This window comes from Amblyomma maculatum, chromosome 1 (assembly GCF_055883805.1).
Source record: "Amblyomma maculatum isolate TAMU_Amacu chromosome 1, ASM5588380v1, whole genome shotgun sequence".
NCBI lineage: Eukaryota > Metazoa > Arthropoda > Arachnida > Ixodida > Ixodidae > Amblyomma > Amblyomma maculatum.
This window is the reverse complement of record NC_139344.1, coordinates 16,580,961-16,599,542: the sequence shown is the minus strand read 5'-3', so window position 1 is coordinate 16,599,542 and position 18,582 is coordinate 16,580,961. Positions and strand designations below refer to the sequence as shown.

At 45.0% G+C, this 18,582-nt stretch overlaps 1 protein-coding gene across 1 annotated transcript in view; it reads left to right on the top strand.

The window, feature by feature from the left end:
* The window catches only part of LOC146201836 (ribosome biogenesis protein bop1-A), a 63,616-nt gene that overhangs the window by 20,977 nt on the left and 24,057 nt on the right, over window positions 1-18,582 (top strand). The window contains exons 8-11 of the mRNA XM_084587793.1: window positions 2,481-2,642; window positions 4,638-4,718; window positions 9,181-9,250; window positions 11,687-11,819. Coding sequence (XP_084443919.1) covers window positions 2,481-2,642; window positions 4,638-4,718; window positions 9,181-9,250; window positions 11,687-11,819 — 446 coding nt within the window. The remainder of the gene's footprint in view (window positions 1-2,480; window positions 2,643-4,637; window positions 4,719-9,180; window positions 9,251-11,686; window positions 11,820-18,582) is intronic.

Sequence of the window (18,582 nt, the reverse complement as noted above, 5' to 3'; positions counted from 1 at the left end):
TGAATTTCGATTTTTGTCGCAGTGGACGGTGCGCACCCCAATCCCGGCATTATAAAGTGAATGTAATGAACACTAGGCTTGCACAAATAGGCACATAGCAGATCAGGCAGTAAGCTGACGAAGCCACCACCAGCACTCTTGTCAGGGTGTGCGCAGTGTCTTGGCATTCTGCCAAGGTTCTCATGCAAGTCAAATTATGAAAGAGCCACCAAACAATTGTGCTTGCTGCCGATTCTTCTTAGACTAATTTGCAGTGCCACTGCAGCGTGACAAGATTTTTGTGAAAAGTAAAGGATTCCAAGCTACTTTTGCCATTGCTATTGGCGGGCAGTATGCGTTTGGAAGTTGCGTCTATGCCAAGAACTTTGCAATTGCAGACTGCATTCTGCAAGCGCTTGAAATGAAAATTTTCTCTACCCCCCCCCCCCCTTTTTTCTTTTCTTTTTTTTTTTTTTCTTTTTTTACCATAAGTTGTCAATAAATGTTTGTGCCACAGGCAATGGTCACTTACAATGGTCACTTTTTCCCGAGTGAGACAATTTGTTTCATATTTTTTTTTATTTGATATTTTTTCATATTTTTTGCATTTCTTCAGCTGTGTATGCAAACCTTTATTTTGGGGTTTCATGTTTGTAATTTGGGTGCGAGAAAGGTGACACTGTGATCTCAGTTGGGCTCTTCTAGAAGCCGTTATTGCTCATGTAATTTTGGCAGCCTGTATTTACTTGTGATGGTACTCCTGAGCACTCATGTTTGCTGAATAACAGTCATTTTTACCATAAAAGACTACAAAAAAAAATGAACAGTAATTCTAGACTCGCTGTCAAGGCAACAGTAGGCTCCAGGCATTGAGTCAGTGGAAAATATGCTTATTTCATGACCTCATGCAGTATATACAGGCTCCGTTTGGTCGTTGTGGTCTGGTCTGTGGGCGGAGGCCAAAGTACAGTAAAAGCTCGTTAATTCGAACTTTACGGGACCGGGAAAAAAGTTCGAATTATCCGATGTTCGAATTATCGAATGGCCTCGAAAAAACTGACAAGAACCATTTGTATTACTCTAAATGTACCGTATTTAGTCGCGTAACGAACCCGCTCACATAATGGACCCACCCAGTCCCGATTTGTGCCAACGAATCTGGAAAAAAAATAATAATAATAAATAAATAAAGGCGTCAGGCTAACGAGTCTTTCCGTTTCGCGCCGTCGTGTCCACAACACATTTCTTGGCAGTGGGCCAAGATGCTGCGCAGCGATAACGGCGTGTTTATCTTTTGACTTTAGCTCCAGCAGGGTGGGGGGAAGTGAACTTGGCACAGTGCCAGCGCTTGTACGGTTGTGTAAGCCTCCTTTTCAGTATGTTCGCTTTATCATCCTATGAGCCACTGGGGCGGGCGCGTCTACCACCACTCCAATAATCGGAACGCAAGATAGCAGCGAACGATGCTAAAAGCGGCGTTATGATCGCGGCTGACTCGCGTGCTTCCGTTGACAACTGATGGTTGGAAGGACGGATGGCTATCGCAAAAAAAAAAAAAAAAAAGTTTAACCCGTAGTGTCCGTCCGAGATCGTAGCCTTTCATGGGCGTTGGCCGGGATCGCGCCGACAGTACTTATCCCTATTTTCAAATTAACAGGCTTGGAATTAACGAGTATTTAGTTCCGAGCTACGTTGCGCAGAAGGCAGAAGAGAGAGCAGGCAGCCGCCGCCGTCGCGCCCATGCACTGACCTTGCCACGGCCGCCGTCCCCTCCCTCCAACGCCGCCGCCCGCCGCGCCGGTCATGGCGCCATTTAAGTTTTACCTACTTTTCCATGGTTTTACCTGGTTCCATCTTCTGTCCCCGTTTTGGATGTGCGCAGCCTTTAACTATGCCTTCCGATCGCGGAAGTGGTTCTTTACTTTTTTTTTTGCCGCGTGATGTGCGCCAAGCCGCCCAGACGCGGCAGTGCGTAGTTCGAATTATCCGTAGCGGAACCGACTCGCGTTCGAATTAATGGGCTTTTTTATACACAGATCTCTATGGAGCTTGGCCGGACCGAGTAGTCTAGTTCGAATTATCCAAAAATTCGAATTATCGAGGTTCGAATTAACGAGCTTTCACTGTATATGTATGTAGAGGTAAGCACAATTGGATTATCAGGGCTTGCCTTGTCAAGCTGTATGCAGCACTCAAGTTCCAGCTTCTGACCTTGCCAAAAATAGGTCAGACAAGGGCACTGCACTCTGTGGGAGAGGAAGGGCTGTTCATTGAGATGAGATATTTATGCACTAGAGCCACTAGAACCCGTGCCTTTTGCACATAAGGAGCAGTTGCTAAGAGGGAATGCATTACACAGCCAAGGCTGTGTGGTTTATCATGCCACGTGCATGCAGAAGGGTGCCTCCTTTCAAGGATAGGTTGCACTTTAATTTGTTTACTTCGGTGGAAGAGTTGTCTATGGCTGCCGTTTACTAATTGCGTGTTATATTCCTTTTCAGGAAGAGAAATGGAAAGCGCAGGACCCAGAAGAACGCCGCATCAACTTTATCCCTCGCAAATACTCATCCCTGCGACTTGTTCCAGCCTATGACCGCTTCATCAATGAGCGTTTCGAGCGCTGCTTAGACCTGTACTTGTGTCCCCGACAGCGAAAAATGAGGGTAAGGTGCTACACTTGTAATTACAGGTTCCTAATGTCCCTTGCTGACAGCAGTGCAGTTACAGAAACCATTGTTGCAAAAATTTTGGCCGCAATACAAGTGGTAAAAAAGACATATTCTAGTGCTCACTACAGCATATACTTTTCGTGGTTGATGTTAGCTGTCCTTCCCAAAATGTTCACAAATTGGTAAAAGGACTCTGAAAGCAGTGATGTCAACCTTGTGCCAAGTGCACCAAACTGCTCCATTCTGGCTGCTTGCTGATTGGGCAGTGCCATGCGCCAGAAATTCAGGGAGACGTAACCTTGATTGTTGCCACCATTTCATATCGTTGATGCCTGTTGCACCAGACTTATATGCAAATGCCGTTTGAAGAAAGCAATGCTAAAAGTCGGTGTCATGATTGCAGCTGACCGCATGCTTTCATTAATTCGTAGATGCAAGAATGGACGACTCTCGCAGAAAAAAAATTAAAAGCCTGCCGCTTCTTAATGTCCGCAACCGCCACGGCTTACGCTGCGCCGCACGGTGTGTCAGCCGTCCGGATGCCCACGTATGCGCGCTGGGCGGCGAGTGGCAAGGAACGCCACGTGACGAGCAGTGGTGTACCGTCCAAACTCACGCTTGCCGGAGAAAGTGTGATAGATGCTGTGCCTTTCCTTTCATGTAAACCAATTATAATTATATGTAGCACTGCAACGAATGCCGACAAGAGGCTAACGATGGGATGCAAATTATAGGTAGGAAGGGTAGGCTTGTTGTTGTTGTGGCTGTAGGTGTCCACAGAACAAGTGTGACAGATACTGCGCCTTTCCTTTCTTCTGAACTAATTATATATTAAGGTGAAAACCTTTAATGGCTCGTGCTGTCATGGACAAAGTGTGTCCCGCTTTTGCGGTGTTCTGATTGGCCGAGACAGGGTGCGTCCCTGCCATCTGCAATGCCACACTTGAACGCGCGCCGCGCCGAGCGGCGAACATGGCACCCCTGTTGTACGTCGCGCCCTCTCGCGGAATTCGGTTCCTGTCATCGCAAAAGCGGCCCGCTCTCAGGCACCGGTTGTCACACTGCCCAATATTCTAGAGTACGACAAGGACGACTCTGGCAAAAGAAAAAAAAATAAAAAAATTGCAGCTTCTTAACACTCGCAGCCCATTCATCACGACGGCAAGAATGAACGATTCCCGAAAAAAAAAAAACGAAAAAAAAAAACTGCCGCTTTGCATCCACAGTCGTGCGCAGGGCGTTCACTACACACACTGAAGAAAGCGTCTGCCACGGCTGAGCTGGTTTGTCCACGCATGCGTAGTGCGTGCTGCTGCAAATGAAAACCGGGAAAGAGAGAGGAAGGGGAGAGATAAAGCTGGGCAGAAGAGTGGGCACATCCTTGCGCTTCGCTCTTTCGCGTTTTTCTCCTCTCCTGAACATCACTGCTGCATTGGCTCCCTCTCACTCCTGCACGCACATGGCTTGCAAACGTCATGTGCTGGCATGCGGCAGCGATCACTGCAGATGCGGGCGCCTTTGGGGAAAAGGTGCGGCGCTGCCCTAGACCAGCTGTCGGCGAACTGTGTCCTCTCATTCCTTCCGCGTGTGGCTTGAAAACGTCACGCGGCAAACGGCCAATGATGCGATCGTCTTTGGGATGCAGAGTTTGATATATCGAACGACCGGTGAAATTGAGTTTGATATATGATGCAGCTTTCCTATACTTTTACATGAGATTTTCAAGGGGATACTCCGTGAGTTCGATATAACCAAAATTTCAAATATCCGGGTTCGATAGATCCAAGTTTAACTGTACCTGGTTTATTTTTACATGAGGGCAATGGGAAAACTGACCAATTCACTTTAAACAGCCATTTGTGATTTGCTTGGTCTCCCTTTTCTTGCTTTTTTAATATCCTTTTTGATGCTTTTTTTTATAATTCTCTTTTTCTTTTTTTAATCAAATCCATCATGTTGACTTCTGACTGCATTCTTTGTTTTTCACAGGTGAATGTTGATGCTGAGGACCTTATCCCGCAGCTTCCAAAGCCGAAGGATCTCCAGCCTTTTCCAAGTGTTCAGTCTATTGTAAGAATAGTTTTCTTCTTATCGTCTTTGTTAGGTCCTTTTGTATATGCTTAACTATAGAGCAACGTCAAGACAGATCAGCCTCTTATTCTCAAATAATATCAAATATGTATTAGCATATTCAATACTTGGTTGTGATCGGTAGTAGAAATGCTGTGCCAATTGTACCAAAGCATGCCATTGGATTTTTCTGCTTATGTAGCTCTTCAAATGGGATTGATAGAATTACTCAAGTGGTTATGGGGCCAACTGCTCATTTGCAGCATTTTAATAAATTTGCATTTCCCTGCACTTTTCTGCTTCAGAAATGGCAAATTAATGAAAATTGTGCCTGAGCTGTGCCAAAGAAAGCAACGAAAGAAAGAAAGAAGGAAAAAAAATTGGAGTAATGTACATTTTTAGTTGGCAACCTACTGTAATACTTTCTCTTCCGGCAACACTGAGCGCCAGTGTCCAGTGGTTTAATGTAGTTTTCAGCAAAGCCTGCTGCATTTGCACAACCAACAAAATTTAGTGCCTACAGTGTAGCTGTCCATGCATCTGAAGTTTACATCTATCAAAGTTCTTTGCTCAGCTTTTTGCAGGAACTCTCACCAAAAGTTGAATTTAGCTGCTAATATGTGGGGCAAAACGTATAATTATTTCAATGTTTTGAACTGTCCGGCTCGAGCAGATACAATTTATGGTTTACATAGTAGTAGTATTCCCAGCACATTTGCATTATCTCGCAGTGATTGGCCAGCATGCACCACTCACTACAACGAAATTAACAGATCGCACTGCAATAACAGGATAACAGGTGATAATGCCTTTTGAAGTGAACAGTGCTAGAAACCGGCAACATGATTGTGGCTAACCTCATGCTTTTGGCGATTGATGGATGGACGGACATGTGATCAAAATGTCGACTCTCGCAAAAAAAATCTCATCACTTTCCCGATTAATGAACTCTCTCCCCAAACTGATATCAGCTTTTCTTATGTTCACTGTCATCAGCCTTTTGTAAGCAAAGTTGGCCTCATCCGTAAACGTGCTTTTTAAAAGCATCTGAAATATCGAAGGTGCGAAACGGGTGCAATACTCTTTTATTTTACTGTTATGGCTTACGCAAGTATAAAATTTTTTAATGGCTTTTTAGCAAAGTCCATTGTTGTGGTACTTAAGTTTTACAGCGTTTCATGGTTGGAAAAATCAAGTATACATTCAACCTTATGAAGGTTGGCTGAGCTTTCGATATATTTTTTTCGTCAAGAAATTTGTACTTGCAGTTTTCGTTAATGCAGGGTTAACTCGATTTTCAAAGTAAAATATTTTGCTGTATTGATATTATTAGTGTCATAGTTTTACTAAAGATGATGTTTAATCCCATTTAAGAGCTGTAGGCGGCTGGTTGTGGCTTGACACTGTTGTTTCATTCTAATGTTGCGCTCGACTACTGCTCCCAAGGACGCGGGTTCGTATCCCGGCCTCGGTAGTCGCTTTTCAATGGAGGCGAAGAGCAAGGCGCCCGTGTGCTGTGCGATGTCAGTACACGTTAAAGAACCCCAGGTGGTCGAAATTTCCGGAGTCGTCCACTACGGCGTCTCTCATAGCCTGAGTCACTTTGAGACGTTAAACCCCACAAACCAAACCTTTCCAGTGACATATATATCATGAGATGAGATGCATTGCGAAGCTATGCGGAAGCATAATGCAAAAATAGAGTTGTAATTCAGGTTTCCTTGCAATTAATGCATTCTCCTTTTTCATGTAGAATACCCACTTTTAAAAGATTCTCTCAAAGAGCAGTTGGCATTTGGCACCAGGTTTTATCAGCAGTTTTTTGCTCACAGCCGTATGTGTACAATGCGCACACACCTTCACAACTGAGTGAGTGACCAGATATTTTTAATCCTAATGTTTCAAATTAAGATCGGCTATATTGAACATACCAATTATCATAAAAGACCACATATACAAGGTGTGACACAAAAGAAACGAGACTGGTCCAATGAATAATTGTACTTACAGAATCGGTTCTTTCTAACATTATTGCCTTCAAAGTAGTCGCCTGCAGCATTCACACACTTCTGCATTTGGTGCTGCCACTGCTGATAACCGTTCTGGAACGAGGTTTTTGCAAGGCCCTTCAGTAGATTCTCCGTTTTTGCCTGAACCTCTTCAACTGAGGTAAAATGGCTTCCCTTCAAGCAAGATTTAACTTTAGGGAATAAAAAAAGTTGTATGGAGCCAGATCAGGTGAATAAAGAGGATGCTCTATCATAGTAATGTTTTTGCGGGTCAGAAACTGCTTGACAGATAGGGCCGTGTGAGCGGGTGCATTGTCCTGGTGCAACAGTCATCCATCAGTTCCCAACTGTGACCTTTTTTTTTCCCAATTTTTCTTTTTAGTTCTTCAATGTATTGATTAATAGTCTGACCACCGGGAACCCACTAAATCATTACAATTCCGCTCTTTTTTGAAGCTACACACTTAGTATCGTTTCTTTTGTGTCACACCTCGTATTAGTACATTTTTTTTTTATTTGTTTGTTTGTTTTCAAATTTCTTGCCTCGTACTATATCCCCTTCGGGCGCCATGTTTCGGTATGGGGACGCGCGAAATCAACTTAAAACGCCGTTGTGAATGTTTCAAAACATGCACCCTGGGCCACTTTATTGGGCAACTGGTACCGTCTTACACGAAGTAGAGGAAATCCTGCCTGAAAAGTGCGGCAAAACTGGACATGGCTACGTTCTACATGGCTAACAGTAATTTCTTGTTTTTACCACTTTTGATTGTTAAGAATTTGTGCTGACCAAAAAATTAGCATTTATTTATTGGAGGAAGGGCCCGTGACTATGAAATAATCATCATCCTTGTTACGAGCATATTCAGCCTTGTATGCACTCCCGAATGTTAGAATCCCTGGGACAGGGCGCCACAAAGCTGCCTCTCCAGTACACTCTTTTTCTGAGTGTTCGGCGTCACTTTCTTACTTTGTGCACCCTGCTGTGCAAAAAGGCAATGAAAGTGCCGTTTTGGATGTTTCAAAACACGTCAAACTTGACAAGATGAGAAATTCTACTTCCCTATGTCACTGTGCCCTCTTCGGGCAAGAAGCAGAAAGTGGTTGGCGAGGGTAATTCCTCACTTTCTATCTTTTGCACTGTGCAACAGCTGGATAGAATACCTGTGAGATTTAAGTGCTGAGAAGTTTGCACATAAAAGTATTTTGGACATTCCTTCCAAACTGGCATTGCAAGAAGCCTAATTGCATGCAGCCGAACACCTCAAAAATAGCGCTATCGGCCAAGTAGTGAGTATCCAGTGCCTTTTGCGATGAAGGCTAGACCGCATTTGCTACTGACCGCTACCATTAGGAAAGATGGCTACAACCACTGGTCAGACAGAGTATGTCAACACACCGAACTTACACCGCTGCCACCGTGAAGGATGCACAGTGTAGTGTCAGATTCGCTGCCAAAAGGGATACATCGTTTTGTGCATGCCTGCTCAGAGCAATTTCTTTTACCTTTTTCACAGTAACTACACTTTGAAGTGATTGATTTAATTAAGAAATCAAGCAATAATTTGTTAACCATCTTTTATGACCAATATCTTGCTAAGGACACTATCGCACTTTCTATTAGTAGCATGTATTACTTTTATTTTATTGAGGTGTCCTATCTCCGAACAGGGACTTGCAAAAGAAAAAGAATAAATTTTTTTTTTTTTCCAAACACGTCATTTCATGCATGGAGAACCGAAAATGGCCCTCGGATATTTTTTGTACTATTGCAAAGGTTTCCGCGCCTGAAGGGGATTTTAAGATGCAAGCAGTTTTCAGCGTTACCAGCATCATGCTGACAGCGAGCGGAGGTGCTATCTAGTGCTGGTGTCAGATGACTGTTTTGATGGTTTCAGCTTCGATGCCGTTTCCTTATGCTGACACTACCTAAAGCAGGGCAATCATAAATCACATGGTGTTGAGACCATGAAAGCAGTACTCAGCAGTACAGCAGTACCGCCAATGTGTAAAGCACTGCTGTACAGCTAAAACTAATATCTCCAGCCACGCTGGGTAGTTAGACCAGAGATTCTTGGCCAGCATTCCTGAGGAGCTCATCCATCGGTTGTGCTTGAATTTCAAAAACGCACTTAGCGTTACCAAATAAAAATTTATGTGGAAAGATGTGTCTGACAGGCGATTCCCGGCATACAATACACCGATGCACCGGACAATGATGATTGCTGAAGCCCTAACTGTGAGAACACTTCCTGTGTGCACACGCCATGCGCTTGCGCGCAGTGCAAGATACTAGTAGGTGCAAGCGTAGCACCCAGATCTGCTCTTGTCTGTGAAACCTTCTGATAAAGTGTGTCAGTATGATTTTACAGCTATTTGGCATTTCAGTAGTTAAATTAAAAGGCATAGCAATTGTAGTTCATTAAAATTCAGCGGTGTTTCATACTTTTTAGGTGTACAAGGGACACACTGACTGTGTTCGGAGCCTCTCCATTGAACCGGCAGGACAATTTTTTGCATCAGGTTGGTTAAAATTTTCTTCTTTTACTTATTTTTACAATCTATTGTAAGTTGTTGGTAATAAAAAACTTGTTCTATTGCATCGAGCAATCTTAGTTGTAAATTTATAGATAACCTCGAGCTGTCGGCTGTGACCACCTTTCAAGGCATTCTTCATTGTAGGTTATATGGCATTGAGGCATACATGTTTGGTTGGCTTGCTGACATAGATCATGCACTGTTATTTTCAATTTTGTGATCATGAATTTTTTGTTAATTAGCTATTTGTGAAAGATATGCGTAAATTTTTGACATCTTCTGCAATAACCGCTGTTACTTCTCCACTTGACATCCTAACAGCTTCTGTTATAGTAGAGGCTTTGCCTCATTAAATATGAATGAAGTTTAGTACCATATTATTCAATTCTAACATGCACCGGTTCTCTAGAAAAAAGCACCTGGAAATGACACGCATGTTGAATCGAGTACAAATAAAATGATGCCAGCAACACCCTATTGCTACTAGCATCACAAAATTTCTGGGCACTTCTTGCAAATCAATACAGTTAAACCAGGTTATAACAAAATTGTATAAAGCCCGCACTTTTTCATTGCATTCAGGTTTTCATCAGATGCAGTTTTTGCGTGAAGACTCAAAAGCACAAGGCAGAGCGGAAACCAGATTAGGAATTAGATGTAGGAAAATATATCTTGAAAACAATGCTAGTTCTTTACACTCAGAGACCGATATTTCGGACTCAGCAGAGCACTGGAAATGGCCCAAATAAGCGAACAATACTAAAAATTAGTAAAGTTGAAAAAAATTACTTTTTTTTTTGTGAAACATTAGCTTTAAAAATCAGAAGGGGAGGGAGGCGCGCGCAGGCTGATTTAGGCTCTGAGCTGTTTGCGACCAGTTTTCATCTGTATTATCAATAATAGGGAGTTGTAGCATAGCGCAATTCACTACTATGATCTGCTTTTGCACGCGCTAACATGATCCTGCACGGTGGGCGCGGCTGCCAGTGTGCGCGCATTGATCGGTGCCGACATGGCAGGCATGCGCGTCGCTGGAAAGCATGCAACTCACTTAAGGCGATCACTGCATACGCAGTGGGGCCCTGCTTGTGCTAAGCTGTAACTACTGTAACTCTTCAGTTACACTATTTCGGCTAGTCATGAATTCGTCATATGGATGCCACTTCACTTCACGACTGTGGCGCAGCTGCAGGTTATGTCCATGCTGGGAACTGCTCATGCCGCGCGAAGCAATAAAATTCAGTTTCCATGGTTAATGACGGGATGGTAGCGAAGACTGTGAAATGGAACTCACAGGAAAAACGAGTGGAACGAAAGTATTTATTTGCATTAACATTTCACACTGCCCCGCAAATCGTACACACTCCGCGAAGTGTGCCACGAACCTTCATGTGCCAGTGCTAATTCGCTCCCCTTCTCTAACCGACATGCTTTATCGGAGAATTTCATGCACCGTGAGGACAAGAGCAGCTGACATTCACTCCGGCAATCGCGGAAGCCACATGGTCCCGCCGTGGTGGTGCAGTGGTTAGGGCGCTCGTCGTCTTTGTAGAAGGATGCTGGATCCAATCCTAGCTGCGGCGGCCGCTTTTCAATGGAGGTGAAAAGCAAGGCGCCCGTGTGCTGTGCAACGTCAGTGCACGTTAAAGGTTCCCAGGTGGTTGGAATTTTTGGAGCTCTCCACTATGGCATCTCTCATAGCCTGAGTTGCTTGACGTTACTGCACAAACCAAACCAAACCGAAGCCACATGGCCCTCCAGTTGTTCTAAAACCAGTAGGCCACTTCCAGCTTGGACGCAGGACAGAGCGCACAAGCGGCCGGCCATCATGCACCGTGCTCACGCCTGTTGGTTTTTGCACACCAGCGCACAGCGTATGCGCCCAAGAAGTGCTCTCAGATTCAGGGTTTTTTACAATCATTGTCATCCAGTATGTGTATCTTCTGCCAAGATTTCTTTGCTGGAGACATCTTTTTATAGAAACTTCTTCAATACCTCTAAACGCGTTTGGCACCCTGCATTTCTTGAAAGTAGGACTGACGCACTGCTTGGGAATACTGGTCACGTACCCGCAATTCAGCTGTAGGGTGTGGCCAGCATGGCTGGAGAGGCCCGCGAGAGACCTGTGCAATGTGCCGAGTGATTCTTTCGGTGTCCCTATATCGTGCGAGGTACAGTCGACCTTCTTCTGGTAGCATGTGCATCACGGGCACCATTGTCATGCCGTGGTCGTAGAAAAAAACCTCGGGGAAAAAAAACCTTGTTCTTGTATTATATTTGGGTTTTTATGGGAGTTAGTGTTTGTTTTATTTTTATAATGCAATGCTGAAAGGCATACGGTTATGAAATGCACAGATTTCCTGTAATACCTTGCTGCAAGCAGGAACTATGTATAATTTTCTCGTTCTCCTTAAAACACAGGTAGTGACGATGGCACAGTACGTATCTGGGAAGTCCTCACTGGCCGTTGCTTGAAGACTTTCAAGTTTGAGCAGCCTGTAAAAGGAGTTGCTTGGTGTCCTAGTCAGAGCATCTGCCTGGTTGCTGTTGCAGTGTGAGTTATTTATCCTGCTCCTTTCATTTTGTTTGCGGAACTTTCTTTCCTTCTGTTTGCTTCGGCTGCTGTGTAAATTGTGTAGAACTCCTTGGATACTTTGATTGTCTTTTACAGACCAGTAATGACATTGCCCACCTTGTCGCTTAGCGGCCTAATGGTAGTGGCAATAGCGCAGAGCAATCAGACGTTCCACCATTAACAAAGAATGAAGTAGAACCCCTTTATAGTCACTGGGACTGGCAAAAATGTTTTGCTATATCAGGGTCTTTACTGTACAAACAAACCCGGGTATATTGAACTCTAAGGGGATCACGAAATAGTTTGGTATATTAATAATTCAATATACAGAAATCGGCTTAAGGTGCTGCTTGCAATCATGAAAAATTGTACTGTATTTGTCGCGAAGTCAACCCACTCTCATCTTGAACCCACTCTCCACTTTTGTCGCCGAGAATTTGAAAATTAAAAAAACAAAAAAAAAAAAACACCTTAGTCAGTGGTGCGTCCCTCTGTTTCGCGCCATCGCAGTTCACAGCTCATTTATTGAAAATGTGCCAAGATGTTGCGCAGCAATAATGTCGCAGCGTATTTACTTTTTGACTATATTTGCAATGTTAGCACCTATAGGGGCAGGGAGCGACCTTGGCAAAGTGCCCGGGATGGCTTGATTGCATAAATCTGGTTCAATTTATCATGTCACGCTTGGAGTGGCTGGCGTCCACTGCCACAAAATTATTTGAATGTATGATAGCAGCAAGTGTTGTTTGAAGGGAACAATGTTAAAAACCGGCGTCATGATCTCAGCTGACCGCGTGCTTTCGTTGATTTATGAGTGCAAGGATGGACGACTCTCACACACACACAAAAAAAGAAAAAAAAGTAATAATAATCTGTCAGTTTTTTTTTCGTCTGCCTAATGAATCCTCGCGCTCAAACTGATGTCAGTTTTTCTTAAAAAAAAAAAAATTAGGTTCATTATGCGAGTGTACCGGTAGCTTACCGTTCGGAGCATTCAAAAAGAACGAAGTCCGTACACGCAACGTGAAGACACACTTTATTTGACAGAAAAAAAAAATCACTAATCTTCGACTGCTTCTTGCTCTGGGCAGTAAAGCTGAAAACGGTGGTCTCTGTCTTGTCCAGACTGTCCTGGTGCGAAAGGCCAGTGCCCTCCATTTCACTGCAACAACGCCGAATCAAACTGAACATCGAAGCCAGCTTCGTTGTTGTGTACGGATGCGTTTCATCCCAATCACAATGGTCATCTCCACTTGAATCGCATGGCTACAACCTCGCTGTTGTGTTAGGCGGAAGAAATTTCAGTTCTATGTGCTGCAGCTCGCACGTGGTGGGATGGGCTGGGCAGTTGTCGACGAGACGGCAAACTCGATGGCCTGACTTGCCCAACTCTTCGTCCCATGCCTGAAGCTATTCAGAAAAAAGTTGGCGCATCATCCAAGCTTTCCTGTTCTAGCCGTAGCATACTGGAAGCTGCTTGCAGTTCTTGAAACACCAAGGTGACATGCTTTTCCCAATCATGAATGGCCTTAACTTGCAAGATCCATCCATATTTGCTGCAAGCAAAACTGTGACATGCACTTTGCTTATCTTCTCTCCATGACATGTGCTCCCTCGGAGGTCGAGCGTCTTGCTTGGCAACATCAGTCAAAAAAGGGCCAGTCTCATTCGTATTAAAGATTTCTGCGGGAAAAAACTCCACGGTGATCTTTGCCCACTCTTCAGAAAGCCACTATTGCATTTCCTGGCTGATGGATTCACTTTCGCCTGAAATTGCTTTTGCCACGATGCTGTGGTGGCTTTTAAATCTGTGCAGCCATCTAGTTCCGCCACAAAAGTTTTCCTTGCCGAGAATAGCTGCGAAGTATTTCTCCTTTTTTATTAACATGGGCCCATCTACAGGGATGTTTTTATCGCGGTCGTTCAGAAACCATGCATAGAATGCTTTCTCAACTTTTTCAAAAGCCGCAGGGCACGCACGACACACTCTAGAGTGACTTTGCTCTGCTGCTTTGAGCTTGGCATCTTCATTGTTTTTGAGCAGTGTACTTAAAGTGCTTCTTGCAATGCCAAGTGCATCTGCCACCGAGGACTTCTCGCTCTCTTCGACACTCCGTATGGCCGCCAACTTGGTTGCAAAATTCAAATTCTTCCACTTCTTAGTGTCCGCAGCCGCCATAGCTTACACGACACTGCATGTTCAGTACGACGACACACGACACACATTGCACGTCACCCGCTTTGTGCAGAGGGTTCAGAACGTACACTGAAGGAAGCATTCGGCATTCTTCCACGTGCTGAGCTGGCTTGTCGGCACATGCGTAGTGTGTGCTGCTGCGAATGAGGATGGGAAAAAAGGGACGAAGGGGAAACATAAAGCTCGGAAGAATTATTCCTTCCTCCATGCTTCAGCACACCCATGGAAGAAAGAATGGGCACACCCTTGTGCTTTGCTCTATCGCATTCTTTCCCCTTTCCCCAACACCAGGGTTGCATTAGTTGTGTCTGCTCCTTACCGGCCCTTGCCAAACCGATTCCCTCTCGTTTTTTCACTGCAAACTTCACATGCTGCCGCACGGCAAACGATCACTGCAGTTGCGCGCGCCTTTAGGGGAAGGGCATGACGCTGCTCTAGAGTGCCATCGCCGAACTGGTTCTCTCTCGCTCCTTCCGCATGTGGCTTGAAAATGTCAGGCGGCAAACGGTTGAGGATGATGCAGTCGTCTTTGGGAAATGCGCACCTTCCAGTGCGTTGTGCGGAGTTCGATATATTGAAGGACCAGTAAAATTGCAGTTCAAAATACGATATATGTTCCGTGAGTTCAGTATAACCAAAATTCGAATTATCCGGATTCAGTATATCTGGGTTCGACTGTATTGCTTTTGTTATATGTATGCAGTTACAGTAAAGCCGCGTTTATCTGGATCTCATTAACTCGGAAATTCAGTTAACTCGGACTCGCTGCGCGGTGCCGGCAGACGCTCATTATCTCGAAGGCACGCATAGGTTAACTCGGAGAACTCCGACGATGAGGGCTACTGACTTTCCTGCGTTACCGTGCGAGACAGCATGGATGTGCATCCACAGTGGGCGGGCAACAGGAAACCTATGCGAGGCAAGTCGGTCTGCACGCTGCTCGGCAAAAATGAAAAACAGCGGCAAAGGAAAAAAATATCTGAAGGACATGAAATGTGGTGGTGATGATAGCAGATCATGTGAGCAGTGGCTAGGTGGCGCCGGTGACTGCACGCTTCAACAGGAGAAGCCTTATCATTATTGTCATCGTCAAGGCGGCAAGACTGTATTTTGCTGTTAAATGACTGCCACTACTGTCCCGTGGCTGCGATGGCTGTACTGACTGCACGTCTGATTTCTTTGGCCCAGTTGTTTGTGATGCAACAGTGACAGCGCGCGAATCATGAAAATAAGCGCCTGTTGCTCTGTTCGACTGTGTTTGAGGCCTGTTGCCGCTGCCGTTGCGCTCCACAACAATGGCGACCACCACTCCAGTAAAGCGACGACAATGTTGCCTTCGCTGGTAGGCTGACTGATGGCGACATGTTATCGGACATTCTCGATGAAGGCGGACATTTTTCCGGTGATGAAAGTCATGAGCAGCCGCTGTCGCGATATCGCACTGTGCAAGAGGCCGCCGAGGCTGTCGCTGTAATGGGGCAATTTTGCATCGGATCACGTGACGATGACTGTGCGCACCACAACTTGATGGGACTGAAAAAAATTATTGCCCAAATTCCGATGAAGAAACAAACAAAATTAACGCATTTTTTCATGAAATAAAGGTATGTGTATGCCCAGTACATTTTTTTGTTGTTTTCATTAAATTCGATAATCCGGTATTCGGTTAGCTTGGACATTTTTGCCTGTCCTTTGCGATCCGGATTAACGAGGTTTTACTGTATAATAAGCTTAACTTCATCCCTTAGCACAGTGTTTCTCAAATGGGGTCTGCGAAGCGATTTCATGGTCCGCAGTACCCATGCCTACACAAAAAAAGAAAGGTCGCGCATTAGCCCGGGCCTTGCTAGACAGTTTTTCGGGGTTAAATGCACGTGAGATTCATAGGAGACTTTAGATTCTCAGAGCCGAAGGAAACTTGGGAGGAGTGTGGAAATGGAGAATGCGCGTGAGAGAGAGAAAGAGAGAAAGCATCTTCAGCGTTTGTTGATGCTGGCTTCGCTAAAACTCGAGCTCTAGCTGCACTGCTGGACGCAGCTGCAAATCAAAGCATCTTGGTTGTCTGAAGAGTGAGCATCGTAGTGGTGGGAGGAATCGAATCCCTTCTAGTGGTGTGTATGTTGGCGCCATCGCGTCGCCTCTTACCACGTCCTCTTTAGGTTATGTCGCGCTAGCTTATGAGGTGGACATTTTTAGAGGCCAATTTAGCCTTGACCTAATCCCAATCCAGCGACCTTCTCCCGGAACTGTGGCATCAGTTCGCACAAGATTGCCTTCCCGCCGTCATATGGGGTCTCCCACCACTTCCACAGGATCACAAGGGGTCCCGGATGCATCCAAGGCTGAGAACCACTGCCTTAGCTTATGCGTAACTTCTCCACAAAAGTCCCTTGTTACTGTCTGTTCATCACAAGTGAAAAGACTGCTGTTACTAACCTGAAAAATTGGTTTTAGAGTTTTGCTTTTTATCTGACTGATATTATGAAATGATTAAAATCTTTGGGTGTAAAATAAAAAGTGAGGTGTCAAAAGAAACTCCCAATAGCTTTAATATTGCAGTGGTAGTTTTAGGTAACGCGCGTGTGGCGATGTCTTTTCGTGGGAAGCCGTCGCAACAGCCAGAGGCACTTTACTATAACCGATTTTTACCTAAAATGTATTTACTATATCGTCACTACCATCACTCGAGGGGAACAGAAAGCACAAAGCTTTTGGTTGCAACAAGATTTTAAAAGTTCCGCACTTTCCACAACCACACAGTAACCCATTCAGTAGATACGGGCCTCTGTTTTTTAATGAATCGTTCCAGGTTACCTGACCCTCATGCTTGTGCGGAAACTGGTAGAAATGAATCTACTTAGAAGCGTTCGACGAGTTTGCATAGCTGCCAGTGCAGCCAACAACGTGACACGTTTGCCCAGACTACTTCGTTTCACCAGACATATTCACGCACGTCACCGAAAAATTAGGAGTACTGAAGGAAACTCACACAAACCAATGACAGACTGTGCACTCCAATGCATTCCAGCTACAAGTGGAGCGCCGAGAGGCGGCGACACCCATCCAACTGTCCGGTCCCTACATGCGGTCTTATGACCTCAACAGTACTGAAATCTTTGAAGAAAGCTCAAATTATTTTAATTGATAAGAAAGAGGATGTCAAGGACTTCAAAAGTTGCCAACTGCCCAGCTTACTATCTGTTACATGCAATATATTTGTTAAAGTAGTTCATAATAGGAACGGGACAAGCTTAGGCTTCAGTAAACTCTATAATAGGTCTTAGCCATACTATTAACCAGGTAGTGGAAAAACACTTTGAATATAACCAACCCCTCGGAATATAACCAAGCCTAGATGAACACAAGTCCACTTGTCGAAGCGTTGGCCCGTTCTGCGAACTGAGGCTTCCCCCTCTACCCTTGTTCAGTGCTCTTTCAGACCGTGTTATCCATCTTCCTCTACCTGGATCCTCAACTGCTATATTTGACATTCATAGATTATGAGAAAGCATTTTACTCAATCGAATCCACAGGAGTCATGCAGGTTAAAGGAATAAATTAGCTGTATGTGAAAGTACAGGAAGGTACCTATAGGGGCTACGCAGTAACCTTAGTCCTCCATAAAAGAAGTAATAAAATTCCCATAAGGAAGGATGTTAGGCAAGGAGACACGATCTCTCCAATACTGTTAACTGCTTGATTAGAGGAAGTATTTAGAGACTTGGGTTAATGGAGAATAGGTCAGTAATCTGCGATTTGCTGGTGACATTGCCTTGCTGAGTGAGGGATGTGTAAGGAAGAAGATGATACAGCACCGAAGCTAACGACGATAAAGAAGCCGATCAGCTGGCGCGCACTGAGAGCTCGGACCGTTTTGTTCGGACGATATTGTGCCTCGCTCTAAGACCGCCTTGTGTTACCGGTCGCCGTCTCCAGTCCTCCGAATAACTCCCAATAAACCCCTCTTCATTTGGTGGAGGTGCTGGGTACGACCCTTGAACGATCACCGTGGAGCTCCGCAGCCGGACGATACCTATGGCGACAAAAGAGGTAGGCCAACAGCCAGTGGCAGCCCCTTCGCAGTCCATCTCATGCTCCGGTACCATTCGGCCGCGAGATCCCGCAGTTTTCAGCGGGCAGGGTGACCAGGACGTTGAAGATTGGTTGGCCTCGTACGAGCGGGTGAGTCGTCATAACAACTGGGATGACTGCATGAAGCTCAACAACGTCATCTTCTACCTGAGTGACGTTGCTAACCTCTGGTATCGAAACCATGAGGCAGACATGCCAACTTGGGCCAACTTCAAGGCAAAGTTCACGTTTTCGGTCGACCCGCAGTGCGGAAACTACGCGCTGAAGAAGCCTTGCGGGTACGAGTTCAGCATGAAGGGGAAACATTCACGAGCTACATTGAAGACATCGTGGATTTATGTAAGCGTGTCGACCCGTCTATGGATGAGGCTACCAAGATAAAGTACATAATGAAGGGCATTGATGTAGATGCATTTCACATGCTGTGGGCAAAGAGCCCAACCACAGTGGCCT